This window comes from Leguminivora glycinivorella, chromosome 12, assembly GCF_023078275.1.
Source record: "Leguminivora glycinivorella isolate SPB_JAAS2020 chromosome 12, LegGlyc_1.1, whole genome shotgun sequence".
Lineage (NCBI taxonomy): Eukaryota > Metazoa > Arthropoda > Insecta > Lepidoptera > Tortricidae > Leguminivora > Leguminivora glycinivorella.
Genome location: NC_062982.1, coordinates 19,769,345 through 19,791,820, shown reverse-complemented (window position 1 = coordinate 19,791,820; position 22,476 = coordinate 19,769,345). Strand labels below are relative to the sequence as shown.

The window sequence follows — 22,476 nt, the reverse complement described above, 5'->3', positions numbered from 1 at the left end:
TAACTTCCTACATAAGGCCTATCTCCCTCGTAAACAATGGTAGGTACTGTTTTGTCTACGATTTTGGTTTTGCCTATAGTTACTTGTTTTACAAGGGGACAAAGTTGTTGTTTAACAGCACGTTCCAATAATACGCGAGCGTAGCGAGTGGTTCAAAAAGTGGAATCTTGAGCGTTGCGAGGGTATCAAGGCACGAAGGTTAAACAAACTTTGCCACCGAGTGAAACACAAAATTTTTCACCACACTAACACTATGAAAATATCAACTGTTAAACATCAAAATAAATAAAATACTTCAATTCATTTAACGTTTACGATTCAAAATCATCATTTATGCGTGAATTCCAACGCCCAGCTTTACACATCAAGTTTAGTAAAAATTTTTATGAAATTACTTTGCACTGTTGTGGATAAATTGCAATTTTGCTATCTGTTTTCGAATAGCAAAGAAAGCCTTTATCAGTTGGTGTGGTGAAAAATTTTAAACATTTGCTGCATGAAATGTCTCTTCAAAAATAATTCAGCAGTCATCATACAGATGTTCAGCAAAAAAGAAAGCCAACGCTGCCCATTATTCAAACAAAATAAACATTGTTTTGCGTGTTAGCATTTTTAAGATCATTTTGTTTGAAGTATTTCTCTGATTCATGGTTATGGTAAAATTACAAATGATCGGTTAACCACTGCACGTCGTTACAAAGGCAACCGTTAGGTACATTATTTTGAAATCTATTAAAAGTTTAACTTTAGAAAAACTAAAAATAACGAAAAATGCGCTGCATTCCGACTGTTACAAAAATTACGATTTCGCTTGGCAATTAAAAGAGATCCAGACCAAACCAAAATAAATCAAACTCGTTCCGTGCAATTGCGAGCGATGTATACAAACAATAATATTCCCGCTTAATTGCACGTGCGAATATATTTTCATTTTGTACGATCAACTAAAATAGAACAGTGTTGGACCAACGTCTGTAGCATCGGGTCGTGTGTGTCGGACTTTTAAAAAATAAACGCGCGTTGGCGCGAAAATATTGCCGCGAACGACTTGTAACTTTTTCGAAAAGGTTCTTTTTTTGGCGAACATATCTAATTCGTAAATTAAATCGGGAATAAAACGTAAAATATGAGTACTTTCAAATATTTATTCAGTGTTTTCGTGTAAGGAGATGCGTGACAAGGTCGATTTAGCGACAATTTTAAGTGAGTGACCTAATAAAATCCAGTGATTTGTGTATGACAGTGTTTCAGTTACTATCATGGCCGATGGGGAAAATCCAGTGGAGAAAAATGAAGGTAAAAGGAATAAATATGTTATAGTAAAAACGTTACTTACCGATATTCCGAAGGTCGTTTTTAATTGCTCGTTAGTTTAGTAGATATTTTATCCAAGGCAAAGCCACAACTAAATACCGCCCGTACGCCAACCAATAAATCTTCATTTTCCGAGAAATTGCCATTTAGACGAAAGCCGTAGGAAATGATAACATATTATTATATTCGTAAGTACTATGTTGGAAGCGGGCTGTTAAATAAAAATAACTCTTGATTACAGCGTTCTTTATAACACGGCATGAATGGCAGGATACACCGTTCCGTGACAATAACGCTGGCTGAAAAAAAACAGATTCTTGAATGTCGTTTGTTTTGTCTATGGTTACAGAAAAAAAGTATCTCTGTCGTTATATGTAGGACAGCGTGTGGTAGGTATAATACTCGTACTTTATTATAATTGTACATATAAAGTAGAAAAGTTCAGCCCTTTAGCACAACTATTCTTGTCGCGCGCGAGTCCATACATCAAGCGCGACTCTAACTATGGACTCGCGCGCGACAAGGCAAGTTGTGCTAGAGGGGCAGGAAAGCATTAAAGGTAGCGGCAGGCAACTCTACGAGTAGTAGAATAACATAATTCTAAAGAGTATGATAAAACCGCCTTCAAAAATAAGCGCGTTACAAAACACGGAGAAACTAAAAAGCAAAAAATAATAAACCTTTGAATTCAGATTTCTTATCGTATTGCAATAATCTAAACATCCAAATTATAAACAAATCAATTATTTTTGTAGTCGGTACCAGACCTGTTCGTCGCCTTGTTATTGCCTGTTTGACCCACCCAACCATATACAGGCTGGTACCGACTCCAAAAATAATTGATTTGTTTATAATTTGGATGTTTAGATTATTGCAATACGATAAGAAATCTGAATTCAAAGGTTTATTATTTTTTGCTTTTTAGTTTCTCCGTGTTTTGTAACGCGCTTATTTTTGAAGGCGGTTTTATTTTTTGTTAAAAAGTTTATTTATTTGTTGATTTTTAGTGGTTCCTAGTGATATTATATGTATCAGTCCGAATATATGTACAGTAGTGAAAGAATTATCCTTTAACTCCTAACCATTGAGGAGTTGACCTTCCATCATCAGCTCAGCCACATAAAATTACTACCGTCAGGCGTAAATACTGGTGTACCTTTGAAAAATACACTAAAAACATTACATGTGCCTATAACATTTGAAGAGTTCCCTCGATTTCTCCAAGATCCCATCATCAGACCCTGACTTGGTGCCAATGGGACCATCTCGGGGTTATACCCGTTCGATCAAAAAAAAAATTTTGAAAATCGGTCCACGATTCTCGGAGATATCGAGTAACATACATACAAAAAAAAAAAAAAAAAAAAAAACATTCAGTCGAATTGAGAACCTCCTCCTTTTTTGAAGTCGGTTAAAAATAAAGCTTCTTTTTAGGTGAATCTGCATGATTTTTTATTAGGTAAAGTGAGGTAAGTATTTGGATTAACCTGACTGGTATATTCTGCAACAAGATAAGTATATCCTAACTTCCCTAAATTCATGTAATATTTAATGAAGTTCAACACAACAGCAATTTTCGCGCTTCAGCTAACCAAGCATGAAAGCTTTTCCATGGAAAATTTGACCACTGAAATACGTCATGCGGAAATAGATATATTAGTCATCTCTAAATACCCGCCGTAAACCTTGGAGAAATATAAATAAGTTCATAAATTCTACAAAATGTCGCCAATTAAAACCCTAGAAAGGCTAAGGAGTAATTATACTTGTAAATTTAATAATCGCCAGGCCTCTAATGAATAATTTGAATGAATCTTAGGATTTTAGTATAAATTAACTTTTCCACGGCTTGGCGAAGTTTCAGGGATTTCATTAAATATTCAATAAAAGTGGAACATGTGTTTAAATTTTGGTGTTTTGGAAAGTTTTACCATTTATGTCTTGCGTGCGTGGTGGAAGTAAAACTAAGTTTTAATCATATTGTTTAAAATACATCTTTATTTAAGTTAAGTTTTACATTGCAAGTATCGGTGACATATTAAAATAGAATACTCTTCATTGTCACACTTCAGCAAAACATACAGCGGAGACAAAACGATTAATTATAAATAGAAACCGAACGCCATTTGATGCAAAAATTGTAAAATCTGTAGAAGCCTTTAGGCCTTTAATCTGTAGGCTATTTCGTAGCTCGTCCATACACGCCCCTGCAAGAACTGCCATATCGCTGTCGCATGTTGTTTTTTATTCCTACAATATATTGCTAAAAATAAAAATCCTATCGTATTAGTCAATTCCACAAGCTCCGTCAAGTCGACTGTGGGATATGGGTTAAATTGTGGCGTAGGCGAGAGGCTGGCAACCTGTCACTGCAATGTCACAATTTGGATTTCTTTCAACCCCTTTTTGCCAAGAGTGGCACTGAAACTTAGTAGTTCATGTGCTCTGCCTACCCCTTTATGGGATACAGGCGTGATTATATGTATGTATGTATGTATGTACAAGCTCCGTGTTAGTTAAAAATTAAAAGTAACCGTAACGCGATACCCATTTTTAGGGTTCCGTAGTCAACTAGGAACCCTTATAGTTTCGCCATGTCTGTCTGTCCGTCCGTCCGTCAGTCCGTCCGTCCGCGGATAATCTTAGTAACCGTTAGCACTAGAAAGCTGAAATTTGGTACCAATATGTATATCAATCACGCCAACAAAGTCCAAAAATAAAAAATGGAAAAAAAATGTTTTATTAGGGTACCCCCCCTACATGTAAAGTGGGGGCTGATATTTTTTTTCATTCCAACCCCAACGTGTAATATATTGTTGGATAGGTATTTAAAAATGAATAAGGGTTTGCTAAGATCGTTTTTTGACAATATTAATATTTTCGGAAATAATCGCTCAAAAAGGAAAAAAAGTGCGTCCCCCCCCTCTAACTTTTGAACCATATGTTTAAAAACCGGCCAAGAGCGTGTCGGGCCACGCTCAGTGTAGGGTTCCGTAGTTTTTCGTATTTTTCTCAAAAACTACTGAACCTATCAAGTTCAAAACAATTTTCCTAGAAAGTCTTTATAAAGTTCTACTTTTGTGATTTTTTTCATATTTTTTGAACATATGGTTCAAAAGTTAGAGGGGGGGACGCACTTTTTTTTCCTTTAGGAGCGATTATTTCCGAAAATATTAATATAATAAAATAACGATCTTAGTAAACCCTTATTCATTTTTCAATACCTATCCAAAAATATATCACACGTTGGGGTTGGAATGAAAAAAAATATCAGCCCCCACTTTACATGTAGGGGGGGTACCCTAATAAAACATTTTTTTCCATTTTTTATTTTTGCACTTTGTTGGCGTGATTGATATACATATTGGTACCACATTTCAGCTTTCTAGTGCTTACGGTTACTGAGATTATCCGCGGACGGACGGACGGACGGACAAGACAGACATGGCGAAGCTATAAGGGTTCCTAGTTGACTACGGAACCCTAAAAATATGAAAAAAATCACAAAAGTAGAACTTTATAAAGACTTTCTAGGAAAATTGTTTTGAACTTGATAGGTTTAGTAGTTTTTGAGAAAAATATGGAAAACTACGGAATTCTACACTGAGCGTGGCCCGACACGCTCTTGGCCGGTTTTTACTGTCAATGTCCCATTCCATATCAATGTCATCCATAGATCACTCTTATTTTTAAAACTTTTTAATAACCATCTTTTAGTTGCCAGTACACCCACAGTCAGGCAATCCTAACTCTCTGGTATTATGACATCTGAAGTATGTCATTCGGATATCGTGCATTTCGCTCGTGCTTGCTTGTAGCTCTACTTGCGCGGGCGAGATGCACGATGACTGAATGACATCTTTCGGGTATCATTCAGACGTGTGTGCACGTTTGAATTGGTGTGAGTATATCACTGGCCGAATATAAACGGCCAAACGCATGAATTATAGAAGCAGGGTCGCAATTCCCGCCATTTAATAATTCATTGAGCGAGCTTGTGTCTCTGGCTTGGATTGAAAAAAATGTTTCGCTTTTGGAATGAGGGTGATCATTGTATAATTTGTAGAATAACATTTTGAAGTTGTTACTGGGTGCTTGTGGCTGGGATTCTGTTTGCATTGCATTGCGTAGTTTTGCAGAATGATTTTATTCAGTTTACAAATTTAAAAAGAAATATCATACCCACCAACCTCTTGAACTCTCGTTATTTTGAAGTTAAATGTTGAAATGTATCAAAATCCACTATGGTTCCACGTTCCACGAGTCCCTTATTGTTGTTGTTATCCAATTTCCTGGCCTTACTCTGTCTCTTAAGAATATACGTGTAATAACAAAAAATAAAACCGCCTTCAAAAATAAGCGCGTTACAAAACACGGAGAAACTAAAAAGCCAAAAATAACAAACCTTTGAATTCAGATTTCTTATCAGATTGCAATAATCTAAACATCCAAATTATAAACAAATCAATTATTTTTGAAGTCGGTACCAGAACTGTTTGCCCCTCCCAACCATACGCAGGCTGGCCCCGCCTTCAAAAATAATTGATTTGTTTATAATTTGGATGTTTAGATTATTGCAATCTGATAAGAAATCTGAATTCAAAGGTTTGTTATTTTTGGCTTTTTAGTTTCTCCGTGTTTTGTAACGCGCTTATTTTTGAAGGCGGTTTTATTTTTAAAAATACAGAAAAATCCAGGTCTGAGATATATAAACAGAACGAGTGTGGACTGAACTGGCAACGTACTCACTCAATCTATATGCGTAAAATGACAATTTGAAGCTCATGTCTTGTTTCCGATTGATTTAGACCATGAAGTATTATTTTACCTACTTACGTAGTCTAAATATATAAAAGAAGAAACTGACGTAAGTTCCTTAAAAGGTGTAGAGGAGCCCTAAGAAAGTATTTTTCAAAATTCACCTCCTATTTAAGGGGGTGAAATGGGGGTCTAAAGTTGGTATGGGAAAATAGATTACTACGCGGGCGAAGCCGCGGGAAAAGGCTAGTCCTTTTATAGCGCAAGGAACCCGACCGTAAAACCTTCACCTACTTATTTGTGTCAATGTCAAGTTTAGTAGTAGTAGTAGTAAAACACTTTATTGTACCAGAAAATAGTACAACACACAGGAAAAAGAGCTTATTATAAGTACAAAGGCGAACTTATCCCTTTAAGGGATCTCTTCCAGTTAACCTTTGAGCAATTGAGGGAGAATTGGAGATGGTAGGCATACAGTACAAACGGCGCAAGAAACACAAGTACAAAAGGCCAAACCTCCAACACATTAATCACTGTACATAATTTAGTACTCAAGACCCGCCCTACATACACGAGTTATACAAAATTTTAACAAATTATACACCTAACTCTTCCTGATCATCATCGTCACCATATTAGCCCTTTATCGCCCACTTCTAAGAGTGCTGTAGGCCTAGCACATGATAGCCGCGAGAGTATGTCGCCGCGACATAGACGGCGCGGCAACATACTCTCGCGGCAATCATGTGCTAACCCTGCTGAGCTTGCTCTTTAGTACGCCACGTGGACCCTCCTGAGCTAATCTCATCTAGAAGTGACTCGAAATTTTCCGCAGCGTTTTCACATTATCCGATCCGATATCGGATGGCGGACCGATATCCCATATATTTACGCCGCCACCTTTGATTTTTTTCCTTTGAAATCCTTCCTACATCCGATATCGTATTGGATAATGTGAAAACGCACTGACCCTAAACGAATGAACCACCTTTATCGTAGCTATTTCTATCGGTCTTCCGTATTGGCGCGGCAGCGTGAGACTGCGTTTTGATCGGCGACTAGCGCGTCAAAGATTGTCATTTCGGCTAGGCGGCAGCTACTAATAACATTTTTAAATATTTTAACCACCTGCCATATCATAGTGTCCCCGTAAACAATGAGGCCAGTGTGTGAGTTGGTTATTAAACATTATTTACAATGAATAAGTGTTTTCACGCTAGGTACATTAACCAATTGATAAATGTTTCAACACAGTGTCCTGTTTACTCTCACCGGTCCAAGACTGGATCTCGTAAACGTCAACGTTTGATGGCTATCGCGCACTTCAAAGGCGCGACACTGACAGTGACTGTATCCAAACAGACAGGCTTGGAATATGCAGTGAATCCCGCTGAACATGCTACTGGAAATATTCAAAACTAGTGGGTGCTGTAAACCTAAAACGCAGATGTCCTTATACTATTAAGTGTTTCTACTGACGCTTGAGCCCTCCATTTAAAATTGATTACAAACAACGGGACAGGCGAAAGGAAATATAAGCTTACTTACAAGCTTAAAAAAAGCATAAAAATGGATGGAATGAATTGTCGCCTGCGGTATTTCCGGACCGATACGACCTTCAAATCTTCAAGAAAAGAGCGTACACCCAACGCACCTCCAACACCTCTGGTGTTTCGGGTGTCCATGGGCGGCGGTGATCGCTTACCATCAGGCGACCTGTCTGCTCGTTTGCCTCCTATCCCATAAAAAAAAAAAAGAAACTTTCAAAAGTTTTACTGACTTACATAATGTTGAAAACAATAGCTCAAATTCAAGTATGGAATATACATCATCTATAATAGATGTAATGTTGATGTCACTGTACTAATTTGTATTGCGCAATTATTTAACTATTGATTAATTAGCCGAACATTCTAGTCTAGGACATACGTACATTCTAATACCACCCTTAACCAGTTTAGGTAAAGCTTCGTGTAGGCAAAGACATATATAACTCCGTATAGACAGATAGTCTAAGAAAAAAACGTACCTCAGTACCATACAGAAAAAGGTACGCTGGCCTAGATGGCATTACACCTTTGGGGTACGCTCAGCTAGATGGCGCTAATATTAATATTTGACATTTGACAACATATCAAGCTAAGAATATGGGCCAAATTGTCGAAACTGAGGTTCAAAAGTTTTAAGCCTGTGTCAAGAGATGGCAGTCTATGCACTGTGATTACACATTTTACTTCGACAGTAACTCTCTATAATATTCTATCCTCTTTGGTGTAGGTAAGTCATAATGATAAACAAAAACACTGTTAGGTACGCCAAGGTTACATACGAAAGTTAAGAGGATACGGTAACGAAAATGCTAAAATGGAAAGGAGCCCCCCTTTCAACTTGGAAATTTTAGTTAAATATAAATGTATGTTATTAACTAGATTTATCCAAAAAAATTGTCCATTAAGAACAACTCAGTCAAAAGATATTTCAAAAAATCTTTAAAATCGAGGTTCCGCTCTCGACTCTTTCCTCCTTCAAAACTTAATCAATCAGAATAAATTTGAGAATCTGAATAACAATCCTTTGATTTATATATTTAATAGTCTTTTATTATTTACATGAAATAATCTATGTCGGACGGTTTAGCTTTTTTGGTTCATTGTTACCAATCTTGAGTATCACACCTTTTTTTGCGCCACAATGAAAAAGGCCGTTTTTGGAATTTTTTGATTGGCTCTAGAATCTTTAAAAAGCAGAATATCAAAAAAATCGAAACGGTCCGACACAGATAAATATAATAACAATCTGTGTTGAAAAAATCATTTCATCTTCAAAAACCAGGGAGGAAATAGTTTGAGCGTTTGTATGGAGAATTGACCCCTACCGTATCGTCTTAATAGCTAATGTAAACCTTACTTAAAAATGTTAACAATATAATATGTATGTTTCGTTCTATAGGTACTTATAACATAATATGATCCATAATACTTTCATACTATAATCCATACTAATATTATAAATGGGAAAGTGTGTGTGTCGGTTTGTTTGTCCGTTTTCCACGGCAAAACGGAGTGACGAATTGACGTGATTTTTTAAGTGGAGATAGTTGAAGGGATGAAGAGTGACATAGGCTACTTTTGTCTCTTTCTAAAGCGAGAGAAGCCGCGGACAAAAGCTAGTACTATATAATCCATACTAATATTATAAATGGGAGAGTGTGTGTGTGTCCGTTTGTTTGTTCGTCTTTCACGGCAAAACGCGCAAAACGACGAATTGGCGTGAATTTTTAAGTGGAGATAATTGAAGGGATGGAGAGTGACAGTGACATAGGCTACTTTTTGTCTCTTTCTAACGCGAGCGAAGCCGCGGGCAAAAGGTAGTTTAATATGAATGTGTTACATTCTATAGGTAGGTACTACAACACAATATTATTTATAACATGTATATATGTTTCTAGAAACATGTTACCCGTTCATTTCACAGTACGGAGCATAAAAGTCATAATACAAAACATAACAGTGGCAATTTCACGGTTTACATCTCGGGAATTGCACTGCGAATACTAGCTGTAGTTTAATTTAAACAAGAATTAGTTTAATTAAATGTTAGTTTTGGACTTAGCTCCTTACCCCTTGGATATACAAGGTTGCGAAGCTTGTGCGAAGCTGGCGAGAACCTGAACTTTGTACAGTCAAAATCAAAAAGATTATGTTGCTAAGTCGCGAATAGATAACGTATAATAACAAACATGAACAGATATGACTGGAGAAAATTGATTAGGAGAGCCGACCCCAAATAAAAATAGGATAAGGTCGAAGGTCGGAAGAAGAGAGAGAGAGAGAGAGAGATCTGAGTTAACCCGTTAATCCACTTATGATCTTTACTATATAAGCATGGGAGCATATTATAAGTATAATCAAAGAGGATTGAGTATCATAGAGAGAGTTACTGTCAAAGTAAAATGTGTAATCACAGTGCATAGACTGCCATCTCTCGACACAAGCTTAAAACTTTTGAACCTCAGTTTTGACAATTTGGCCCATATTGTTAGCTTGATATGTGTTAAAATGTCAAATATTAATATTAGCGCCATCTAGCCGAGCGTTCCCCAAAGGTGTAACGTCATCTAGGCCACCGTACCTTTTTCTCTAGGGCTTTGAGGTACTTTTTTTCTTGGACTTTATCCGTCTATACGGAGTTACATAATTATGTCTTTGGTATAATGAAACATGTACATTTTCGGGTATTTACAACATTTTTCGACCAACTAAGCGGACCTGTCACTGAGCGACCTATCTTTAACCTAATTTCGTTTTGAGGGTCAATTTTGTACTAAACGTACAGAGTATATTAGGTACATATTTGCGTATTTTTAAATGCAATGAAATTAATGTTAAACGACGAACTTTAATCGCCAGAAGCGAGTTCTAGATACCTTAATACATATTATACATTTATTATGAGTCGGATATGTGATAGACGTTTGAGGTATATTAAGGTTCGAAGCAGGCACTGAATTACACTGATATCGGACCCACGCACACAGTATCAAATTTAGGATTCGATATTACGACATACTTACTAAGTATGATTCTGAAGCGACTGTCAGCAATGTTGAATTGAGCCCTACATCTGGCCCCGTATAGTAGCCGAATGGCATTTCTGCGAAACGAAACGCAATCGAAACGCCGCCGAATTGTATTCTGGCTCTGTCGCGCATAGATAGCTACGAAAGAGATATTAACGTGAGCGTTTCGTGAACGTTTGTGCATTCGGCTACGCACACTGATATCAGGGGCCCGTTTCTCGAAAGGTACAAGCCTTGTATTACAAGTGTGTTTCTATGACAACCCATACGATTTGACAGTTCGCGCACTTGTAATACAAGGCTTGTACCTTTCGAGAAACGGGCCCCAGGCGGTTTAGCACAACTTGCGTTGTCGCGCGCGAACCCATACATCAAGCCAGACTTCAAGTAGGTATGGACTTGCGGGCGAAAGTGCCCGTTGTGCTAGGCCGTCTGATTGGTGTGTGAAAATGATCTAATATTTACTCACATTATACTACAGTTTAAACGATTAGGTACATTAATTACACAGTAAATTTTTGATATAAAATTTTCTAAAGGTCTTACAAGTATACTTTAGATGCCAGTGCGTAACAATTATTATCGCTAGGTCATCCATAAAAATATGAGGAACCTGTAGGAAATGTCAGGAAAGCGTATGAACAGCTGACATTCGGGCACCGTGCCAGCATTGAAATCTTACACACACGATTTTTGTCATTGGCGCCATTGCCATCCGTTTTAATTCGTTTGTTTGGGCTCTTAATAAAGCGGATGAAATATTTGAAAATATCTGGGCCTGATATGATATCTTAGGTCTACGGTACCTGTAAGGTACAGCGGGGCAAATCTCGACTGGGGGGCAATTGTAACTAGTCCATTTTTTCCATTATTACACTATGCTGTTGAAATCTACATGTATCCACTGAACACGCCTACCATATAGAACCGATGGACACTCTATTTAATAATGCAAACATTGTAAAACATGGAAAAAATGGACTAGTTACATTTGCCCCCCAGTCGAGATTTGATAACATTGTATTGTATTGTTTTTTTTTTTTTGAGTAACATTTTATTTTAGTGGGTAAAATATTATTTTCCCCCACTAGCTCGGGAACACGTGTTTTATTCTTTAATCCGCGTAGAAACGCATTTTATGCTCTAGTGGATAAAATACCCTGAATATAGTCAAATTTTCTGCTTTAAAATTGATAAAAGTGGGTAACTAACTAACTATTAATCCTTCGGTAATTGAAGTTTTACAAGTTAGTACTCGATAGCGAAAATCATCACGGAAAATGTTTGTCATTTTTGACTCTAGTAAGTGCTTCGATGCAAAAGTTCCCTATAGTCCAATATTGGTAATTTGCGGTTAAATAACATCTTTTCCTCCTGGTAAAACAATAGTTATTTGTTATACAAGGGGGCAAAGTTGTATTTTAACGCCGAGTGTGGAGTTGTATTTTAACACGAGAAGTAATAGTTATTTGTTATACAAGGGGGCAAAGTTGTATTTTAACGCCGAGTGTGGAATTGAAAAACGAGCAAGTGAAAGGATTCTATAGTTGAACCACGAGCGAAGCGAGTGGTTCGAGAATATAATCCTGAACTTGCAAGTTTTTTAACACACGAGAAGTAAAATACATTTGCACCCGAGTGTAAAATTGCGGCCCGTTTGGCCCACGTACACTTTGTTACAAACATCACAGCTCAACTTATAAACCCCAGATTTTTTCCCTTTCTCGATCCTATCTTTGCCGTTACAAAGCTTGGAGTGCAAAGTGTTATTTGTCCTAAAGGCCACAGGAATGCCGTTTGACTCCAAAATCTTATAAATGTCCTCTGACACTTTGCCAACATAAGTAATGCTCGCTTGACACCTCTTAACCGGTTCAGAAGGACGTGCCGCATACAACATATTGTTAACCATAACCATTCGCTTCTTTCTGATGATGCCATCAACGATTGATTTATCATAACCGTTCGAAACTGCCAAGTGGTAAATATTGTCCAATTCGGCTCGATAGTGTTCTTCAGAAAGAGGCACAGACAACATCCTATGCACATAACAGTGAAAAGCGGCCAACCTATGCTGCCAAGGGTGTGTAGAAGAAGCTGGTATAACTGTATCAGTATGTGTAGGCTTGCGGTAAATTTGAAATTGATGGCTATTATTAACTCTAGTAATGGTCAAATCTAGAAAATTCAATGACTTGTCTTGCTCTAGTTCCTTCTTAAACTTGATCTTTGGATGTTTACTATTAAGCCCAGTAACAAATTCATCCAGCAGGTCCATACTCCCCGTCCAACAAATAATCAAATCATCTACGTATCTGAAGTAATACAATATATTATCATTCCCTGCAATATGCTGGTTCTCAAAGTGGTCCATAAAGATATCCGCCATTAAAGGACTCAGTGGAGAACCCATGGCTAAACCATCACTTTGCAAATAATACTGTCCCCCGAATCTAAAATAATTATGTTTCATACATATAGCAGTTAGATCTATCAACTCATCTACCTCCCCTGGATGTAAACGTTGCTTTTCAAAAAGGTCCCTTAGAATATCCAAAGTCTCCCCATACGGCACATTCGTAAACAAACTATCTACATCCAACGAAAGCAAGACAGCATTATCTGGAATAATAATATCTTTGATCTTTTCTATTAACTGCAAACTATTCCTCAAACAAAACTTCGGCCGGAACTGAGACTTTTCTCTAATAATGTGATTCAACCTCTTAGCTAGATTATAAGTTGGTGCACCCAAATATGAGACCACTGGACGAACTGGAATGTTATCCTTATGAATCTTAGGTAGCCCATAAAGAATAGGAGCTCGTGGATTCATTGGCACAACCATGCTCTTCTGATGTTCAGTTTCAAAAACAAACATAGAGTTTTTAATTGCCTGTCTCAGATCTTTCTGGAATCCTGGAGTTGGGTCTCTCTGCAAACTCGAAAAGCCATCACCTTGAATCAGATCAAGAACTTTCTGATTATAACTTCCTTTCTCCATAATAACAATGCAATTTCCTTTGTCTGCTTTCGAAACTACCAAATCATTTTCTCGCACTTTCTGTTGAATAGTTCTCAGTGCCAAACCATCAGAACTAAATCCACCACCCTGTGCCGGAACAGTACTCTTAATAACATTGGCCACCATGGTCTTGGTATCTAAATCACCACGGCCCCGCACTATCGCTACCTCTGAATCCACAGCCAAATTCTCTAACGTCCCCTGAGTTATTTTTGGCTGGAAATTATATTTCAACCCTTTTCCTAAAAGCTCTACTTCATTCTCCGAAAACTCCACATCAGTTAAATTTTTCACACGAGGATGGAAGTCATGGTGAGGTGTTGGTTCCGTTTCCCTCCCCTCAAAAACGAACTCGAACTCGACTCCGTTAACCTACGCAATTTGTTTAGCTGAGTAGTATACATCTCATGTGCAAGTTCAGAAGCAAAGTATCTCGCCTTTTGGTCTAGGATATCAAACTCGAGATTATGCAACTTAAATGAGAGTTCAGAATACAACACTTTAAGATGCAGTTTCAAATTATCTCTAACCGAAAACCAATGGCGAGATTCTTCGTTCAACCAAATTCTCTGAGCCCTACTAACAGCCAACTTAGCAGCCCTCGAATTGCTACTACAACGCAACTGGATGTAATTAGGCACAACGTTCAAACGCTTGCACTGTTGATTAAACCACACATTCTGGACAGCTGCACGATGTTGTTTGGTTAGTTTGACATAAAGTCGTGCCTGTTCGGCCACGCTAGCCGTTTTCAAATAATCGATGGAATCAGGCGTTACTTTGCGGAAATCCATGTTAATCGTAAACTAGAACTTTCCTTTGCTAATCCGCGAATAGATAACGTGCAAGTCAATCAGTGCTAACCTGTTATAATTACTTGCGTATTTTTTACATGCAATTAATTTTCCCACCCTCCCACCGCAAAAATAAAAATAAATACGCAAATAAATATAACAACCCACCACCAAATATACAAAACTCGACACGTGTTTCGCCTCTCTACGAGGCATCCTCAGGAGCTGATGTTGACGGTCCGAAGTCCCGCAACTGACTGATCGTCCCCAGAATGGTCGGCCATATTTATACTTTGTCCACCCCCCTACCAAGCAAGTTAGATGGAAAAATTCGTAATAACGGCGATGACGCAACATTCAACTGCTCATTAAGGATTAACCCCTATTGTTGTACCTAATTATCTCCAACTGTTCTAGAACCCCCAAACGCAGCCCTTTCTCACATACATGTAAAACATCAAAAGAATGATTCTCTGATACAGTATGGTCACTCTCTATCAAATGCTTTGCAAAATTGGATCTCTCTGGATGGTTGTGCCTGTATGATGCCATATGCTCCTTATACCTAGTAGTGAAATTGCGGCCCGTTTGGCCCACGTACACTTTGTTACAAACATCACAGCTCAACTTATAAACCCCAGATTTTTTCCCTTTCTCGATCCTATCTTTGCCGTTACAAAGCTTGGAGTGCAAAGTGTTATTTGTCCTAAAGGCCACAGGAATGCCGTTTGACTTCAAAATCTTATAAATGTCCTCTGACACTTTGCCAACATAAGTAATGCTCGCTTGACACCTCTTAACCGGTTCAGAAGGACGTGCCGCATACAACATATTGTTAACCATAACCATTCGCTTCTTTCTGATGATGCCATCAACGATTGATTTATCATAACCGTTCGAAACTGCCAAGTGGTAAATATTGTCCAATTCGGCTCGATAGTGTTCTTCAGAAAGAGGCACAGACAACATCCTATGCACATAACAGTGAAAAGCGGCCAACCTATGCTGCCAAGGGTGTGTAGAAGAAGCTGGTATAACTGTATCAGTATGTGTAGGCTTGCGGTAAATTTGAAATTGATGGCTATTATTAACTCTAGTAATGGTCAAATCTAGAAAATTCAATGACTTGTCTTGCTCTAGTTCCTTCTTAAACTTGATCTTTGGATGTTTACTATTAAGCCCAGTAACAAATTCATCCAGCAGGTCCATACTCCCCGTCCAACAAATAATCAAATCATCTACGTATCTGAAGTAATACAATATATTATCATTCCCTGCAATATGCTGGTTCTCAAAGTGGTCCATAAAGATATCCGCCATTAAAGGACTCAGTGGAGAACCCATGGCTAAACCATCACTTTGCAAATAATACTGTCCCCCGAATCTAAAATAATTATGTTTCATACATATAGCAGTTAGATCTATCAACTCATCTACCTCCCCTGGATGTAAACGTTGCTTTTCAAAAAGGTCCCTTAGAATATCCAAAGTCTCCCCATACGGCACATTCGTAAACAAACTATCTACATCCAACGAAAGCAAGACAGCATTATCTGGAATAATAATATCTTTGATCTTTTCTATTAACTGCAAACTATTCCTCAAACAAAACTTCGGCCGGAACTGAGACTTTTCTCTAATAATGTGATTCAACCTCTTAGCTAGATTATAAGTTGGTGCACCCAAATATGAGACCACTGGACGAACTGGAATGTTATCCTTATGAATCTTAGGTAGCCCATAAAGAATAGGAGCTCGTGGATTCATTGGCACAACCATGCTCTTCTGATGTTCAGTTTCAAAAACAAACATAGAGTTTTTAATTGCCTGTCTCAGATCTTTCTGGAATCCTGGAGTTGGGTCTCTCTGCAAACTCGAAAAGCCATCACCTTGAATCAGATCAAGAACTTTCTGATTATAACTTCCTTTCTCCATAATAACAATGCAATTTCCTTTGTCTGCTTTCGAAACTACCAAATCATTTTCTCGCACTTTCTGTTGAATAGTTCTCAGTGCCAAACCATCAGAACTAAATCCACCACCCTGTGCCGGAACAGTACTCTTAATAACATTGGCCACCATGGTCTTGGTATCTAAATCACCACGGCCCCGCACTATCGCTACCTCTGAATCCACAGCCAAATTCTCTAACGTCCCCTGAGTTATTTTTGGCTGGAAATTATATTTCAACCCTTTTCCTAAAAGCTCTACTTCATTCTCCGAAAACTCCACATCAGTTAAATTTTTCACACGAGGATGGAAGTCATGGTGAGGTGTTGGTTCCGTTTCCCTCCCCTCAAAAACGAACTCGAACTCGACTCCGTTCATGTTAATCGTAAACTAGAACTTTCCTTTGCTAATCCGCGAATAGATAACGTGCAAGTCAATCAGTGCTAACCTGTTATAATTACTTGCGTATTTTTTACATGCAATTAATTTTCCCACCCTCCCACCGCAAAAATAAAAATAAATACGCAAATAAATATAACAACCCACCACCAAATATACAAAACTCGACACGTGTTTCGCCTCTCTACGAGGCATCCTCAGGAGCTGATGTTGACGGTCCGAAGTCCCGCAACTGACTGATCGTCCCCAGAATGGTCGGCCATATTTATACTTTGTCCACCCCCCTACCAAGCAAGTTAGATGGAAAAATTCGTAATAACGGCGATGACGCAACATTCAACTGCTCATTAAGGATTAACCCCCTATTGTTGTACCTAATTATCTCCAACTGTTCTAGAACCCCCAAACGCAGCCCTTTCTCACATACATGTAAAACATCAAAAGAATGATTCTCTGATACAGTATGGTCACTCTCTATCAAATGCTTTGCAAAATTGGATCTCTCTGGATGGTTGTGCCTGTATGATGCCATATGCTCCTTATACCTAGTAGTGAAATTGCGGCCCGTTTGGCCCACGTACACTTTGTTACAAACATCACAGCTCAACTTATAAACCCCAGATTTTTTCCCTTTCTCGATCCTATCTTTGCCGTTACAAAGCTTGGAGTGCAAAGTGTTATTTGTCCTAAAGGCCACAGGAATGCCGTTTGACTTCAAAATCTTATAAATGTCCTCTGACACTTTGCCAACATAAGTAATGCTCGCTTGACACCTCTTAACCGGTTCAGAAGGACGTGCCGCATACAACATATTGTTAACCATAACCATTCGCTTCTTTCTGATGATGCCATCAACGATTGATTTATCATAACCGTTCGAAACTGCCAAGTGGTAAATATTGTCCAATTCGGCTCGATAGTGTTCTTCAGAAAGAGGCACAGACAACATCCTATGCACATAACAGTGAAAAGCGGCCAACCTATGCTGCCAAGGGTGTGTAGAAGAAGCTGGTATAACTGTATCAGTATGTGTAGGCTTGCGGTAAATTTGAAATTGATGGCTATTATTAACTCTAGTAATGGTCAAATCTAGAAAATTCAATGACTTGTCTTGCTCTAGTTCCTTCTTAAACTTGATCTTTGGATGTTTACTATTAAGCCCAGTAACAAATTCATCCAGCAGGTCCATACTCCCCGTCCAACAAATAATCAAATCATCTACGTATCTGAAGTAATACAATATATTATCATTCCCTGCAATATGCTGGTTCTCAAAGTGGTCCATAAAGATATCCGCCATTAAAGGACTCAGTGGAGAACCCATGGCTAAACCATCACTTTGCAAATAATACTGTCCCCCGAATCTAAAATAATTATGTTTCATACATATAGCAGTTAGATCTATCAACTCATCTACCTCCCCTGGATGTAAACGTTGCTTTTCAAAAAGGTCCTTAGAATATCCAAAGTCTCCCCATACGGCACATTCGTAAACAAACTATCTACATCCAACGAAAGCAAGACAGCATTATCTGGAATAATAATATCTTTGATCTTTTCTATTAACTGCAAACTATTCCTCAAACAAAACTTCGGCCGGAACTGAGACTTTTCTCTAATAATGTGATTCAACCTCTTAGCTAGATTATAAGTTGGTGCACCCAAATATGAGACCACTGGACGAACTGGAATGTTATCCTTATGAATCTTAGGTAGCCCATAAAGAATAGGAGCTCGTGGATTCATTGGCACAACCATGCTCTTCTGATGTTCAGTTTCAAAAACAAACATAGAGTTTTTAATTGCCTGTCTCAGATCTTTCTGGAATCCTGGAGTTGGGTCTCTCTGCAAACTCGAAAAGCCATCACCTTGAATCAGATCAAGAACTTTCTGATTATAACTTCCTTTCTCCATAATAACAATGCAATTTCCTTTGTCTGCTTTCGAAACTACCAAATCATTTTCTCGCACTTTCTGTTGAATAGTTCTCAGTGCCAAACCATCAGAACTAAATCCACCACCCTGTGCCGGAACAGTACTCTTAATAACATTGGCCACCATGGTCTTGGTATCTAAATCACCACGGCCCCGCACTATCGCTACCTCTGAATCCACAGCCAAATTCTCTAACGTCCCCTGAGTTATTTTTGGCTGGAAATTATATTTCAACCCTTTTCCTAAAAGCTCTACTTCATTCTCCGAAAACTCCACATCAGTTAAATTTTCCACACGAGGATGGAAGTCATGGTGAAGTGTTGGTTCCGTTTCCCTCCCCCTCAAAAACGAACTCGAACTCGACTCCGTTAACCTACGCAATTTGTTTAGCTGAGTAGTATACATCTCATGTGCAAGTTCAGAAGCAAAGTATCTCGCCTTTTGGTCTAGGATATCAAACTCGAGATTATGCAACTTAAATGAGAGTTCAGAATACAACACTTTAAGATGCAGTTTCAAATTATCTCTAACCGAAAACCAATGGCGAGATTCTTCGTTCAACCAAATTCTCTGAGCCCTACTAACAGCCAACTTAGCAGCCCTCGAATTGCTACTACAACGCAACTGGATGTAATTAGGCACAACGTTCAAACGCTTGCACTGTTGATTAAACCACACATTCTGGACAGCTGCACGATGTTGTTTGGTTAGTTTGACATAAAGTCGTGCCTGTTCGGCCACGCTAGCCGTTTTCAAATAATCGATGGAATCAGGCGTTACTTTGCGGAAATCCATGTTAATCGTAAACTAGAACTTTCCTTTGCTAATCCGCGAATAGATAACGTGCAAGTCAATCAGTGCTAACCTGTTATAATTACTTGCGTATTTTTTACATGCAATTAATTTTCCCACCCTCCCACCGCAAAAATAAAAATAAATACGCAAATAAATATAACAACCCACCACCAAATATACAAAACTCGACACGTGTTTCGCCTCTCTACGAGGCATCCTCAGGAGCTGATGTTGACGGTCCGAAGTCCCGCAACTGACTGATCGTCCCCAGAATGGTCGGCCATATTTATACTTTGTCCACCCCCCTACCAAGCAAGTTAGATGGAAAAATTCGTAATAACGGCGATGACGCAACATTCAACTGCTCATTAAGGATTAACCCCCTATTGTTGTACCTAATTATCTCCAACTGTTCTAGAACCCCCAAACGCAGCCCTTTCTCACATACATGTAAAACATCAAAAGAATGATTCTCTGATACAGTATGGTCACTCTCTATCAAATGCTTTGCAAAATTGGATCTCTCTGGATGGTTGTGCCTGTATGATGCCATATGCTCCTTATACCTAGTAGTGAAATTGCGGCCCGTTTGGCCCACGTACACTTTGTTACAAACATCACAGCTCAACTTATAAACCCCAGATTTTTTCCCTTTCTCGATCCTATCTTTGCCGTTACAAAGCTTGGAGTGCAAAGTGTTATTTGTCCTAAAGGCCACAGGAATGCCGTTTGACTTCAAAATCTTATAAATGTCCTCTGACACTTTGCCAACATAAGTAATGCTCGCTTGACACCTCTTAACCGGTTCAGAAGGACGTGCCGCATACAACATATTGTTAACCATAACCATTCGCTTCTTTCTGATGATGCCATCAACGATTGATTTATCATAACGATTGATTTATTCTGAAGAACACTATCGAGCCGAATTGGACAATATTTACCACTTGGCAGTTTCGAACGGTTATGATAAATCAATCGTTGATGGCATCATCAGAAAGAAGCGAATGGTTATGGTTAACAATATGTTGTATGCGGCACGTCCTTCTGAACCGGTTAAGAGGTGTCAAGCGAGCATTACTTATGTTGGCAAAGTGTCAGAGGACATTTATAAGATTTTGAAGTCAAACGGCATTCCTGTGGCCTTTAGGACAAATAACACTTTGCACTCAAGCTTTGTAACGGCAAAGATAGGATCGAGAAAGGGAAAAAATCTGGGGTTTATAAGTTGAGCTGTGATGTTTGTAACAAAGTGTACGTGGGCCAAACGGGCCGCAATTTCACTACTAGGTATAAGGAGCATATGGCATCATACAGGCACAACCATCCAGAGAGATCCAATTTTGCAAAGCATTTGATAGAGAGTGACCATACTGTATCAGAGAATCATTCTTTTGATGTTTTACATGTATGTGAGAAAGGGCTGCGTTTGGGGGTTCTAGAACAGTTGGAGATAATTAGGTACAACAATAGGGGGTTAATCCTTAATGAGCAGTTGAATGTTGCGTCATCGCCGTTATTACGAATTTTTCCATCTAACTTGCTTGGTAGGGGGTGGACAAAGTATAAATATGGCCGACCATTCTGGGGACGATCAGTCAGTTGCGGGACTTCGGACCGTCAACATCAGCTCCTGAGGATGCCTCGTAGAGAGGCGAAACACGTGTCGAGTTTTGTATATTTGGTGGTGGGTTGTTATATTTATTTGCGTATTTATTTTTATTTTTGCGGTGGGAGGGTGGGAAAATTAATTGCATGTAAAAAATACGCAAGTAATTATAACAGGTTAGCACTGATTGACTTGCACGTTATCTATTCGCGGATTAGCAAAGGAAAGTTCTAGTTTACGATTAACATGGATTTCCGCAAAGTAACGCCTGATTCCATCGATTATTTGAAAACGGCTAGCGTGGCCGAACAGGCACGACTTTATGTCAAACTAACCAAACAACATCGTGCAGCTGTCCAGAATGTGTGGTTTAATCAACAGTGCAAGCGTTTGAACGTTGTGCCTAATTACATCCAGTTGCGTTGTAGTAGCAATTCGAGGGCTGCTAAGTTGGCTGTTAGTAGGGCTCAGAGAATTTGGTTGAACGAAGAATCTCGCCATTGGTTTTCGGTTAGAGATAATTTGAAACTGCATCTTAAAGTGTTGTATTCTGAACTCTCATTTAAGTTGCATAATCTCGAGTTTGATATCCTAGACCAAAAGGCGAGATACTTTGCTTCTGAACTTGCACATGAGATGTATACTACTCAGCTAAACAAATTGCGTAGGTTAACGGAGTCGAGTTCGAGTTCGTTTTTGAGGGGAGGGAAACGGAACCAACACTTCACCATGACTTCCATCCTCGTGTGAAAATTTAACTGATGTGGAGTTTTCGGAGAATGAAGTAGAGCTTTTAGGAAAAGGGTTGAAATATAATTTCCAGCCAAAAATAACTCAGGGGACGTTAGAGAATTTGGCTGTGGATTCAGAGGTAGCGATAGTGCGGGGCCGTGGTGATTTAGATACCAAGACCATGGTGGCCAATGTTATTAAGAGTACTGTTCCGGCACAGGGTGGTGGATTTAGTTCTGATGGTTTGGCACTGAGAACTATTCAACAGAAAGTGCGAGAAAATGATTTGGTAGTTTCGAAAGCAGACAAAGGAAATTGCATTGTTATTATGGAGAAAGGAAGTTATAATCAGAAAGTTCTTGATCTGATTCAAGGTGATGGCTTTTCGAGTTTGCAGAGAGACCCAACTCCAGGATTCCAGAAAGATCTGAGACAGGCAATTAAAAACTCTATGTTTGTTTTTGAAACTGAACATCAGAAGAGCATGGTTGTGCCAATGAATCCACGAGCTCCTATTCTTTATGGGCTACCTAAGATTCATAAGGATAACATTCCAGTTCGTCCAGTGGTCTCATATTTGGGTGCA

The 22,476-nt window shown here is 38.7% G+C and overlaps 1 protein-coding gene across 1 annotated transcript in view; it reads left to right on the top strand.

Moving 5' to 3' along the window:
* Positions 1-983: 983 nt before the first annotated feature.
* The window catches only part of LOC125232035 (adenylate cyclase type 2), a 348,143-nt gene continuing 326,650 nt past the window's right edge, over positions 984-22,476 (top strand). Inside the window, 1 exon segment of the mRNA XM_048137646.1 lies at positions 984-1,296. Coding sequence (XP_047993603.1) covers positions 1,260-1,296 — 37 coding nt within the window. The 5' untranslated portion in view covers positions 984-1,259.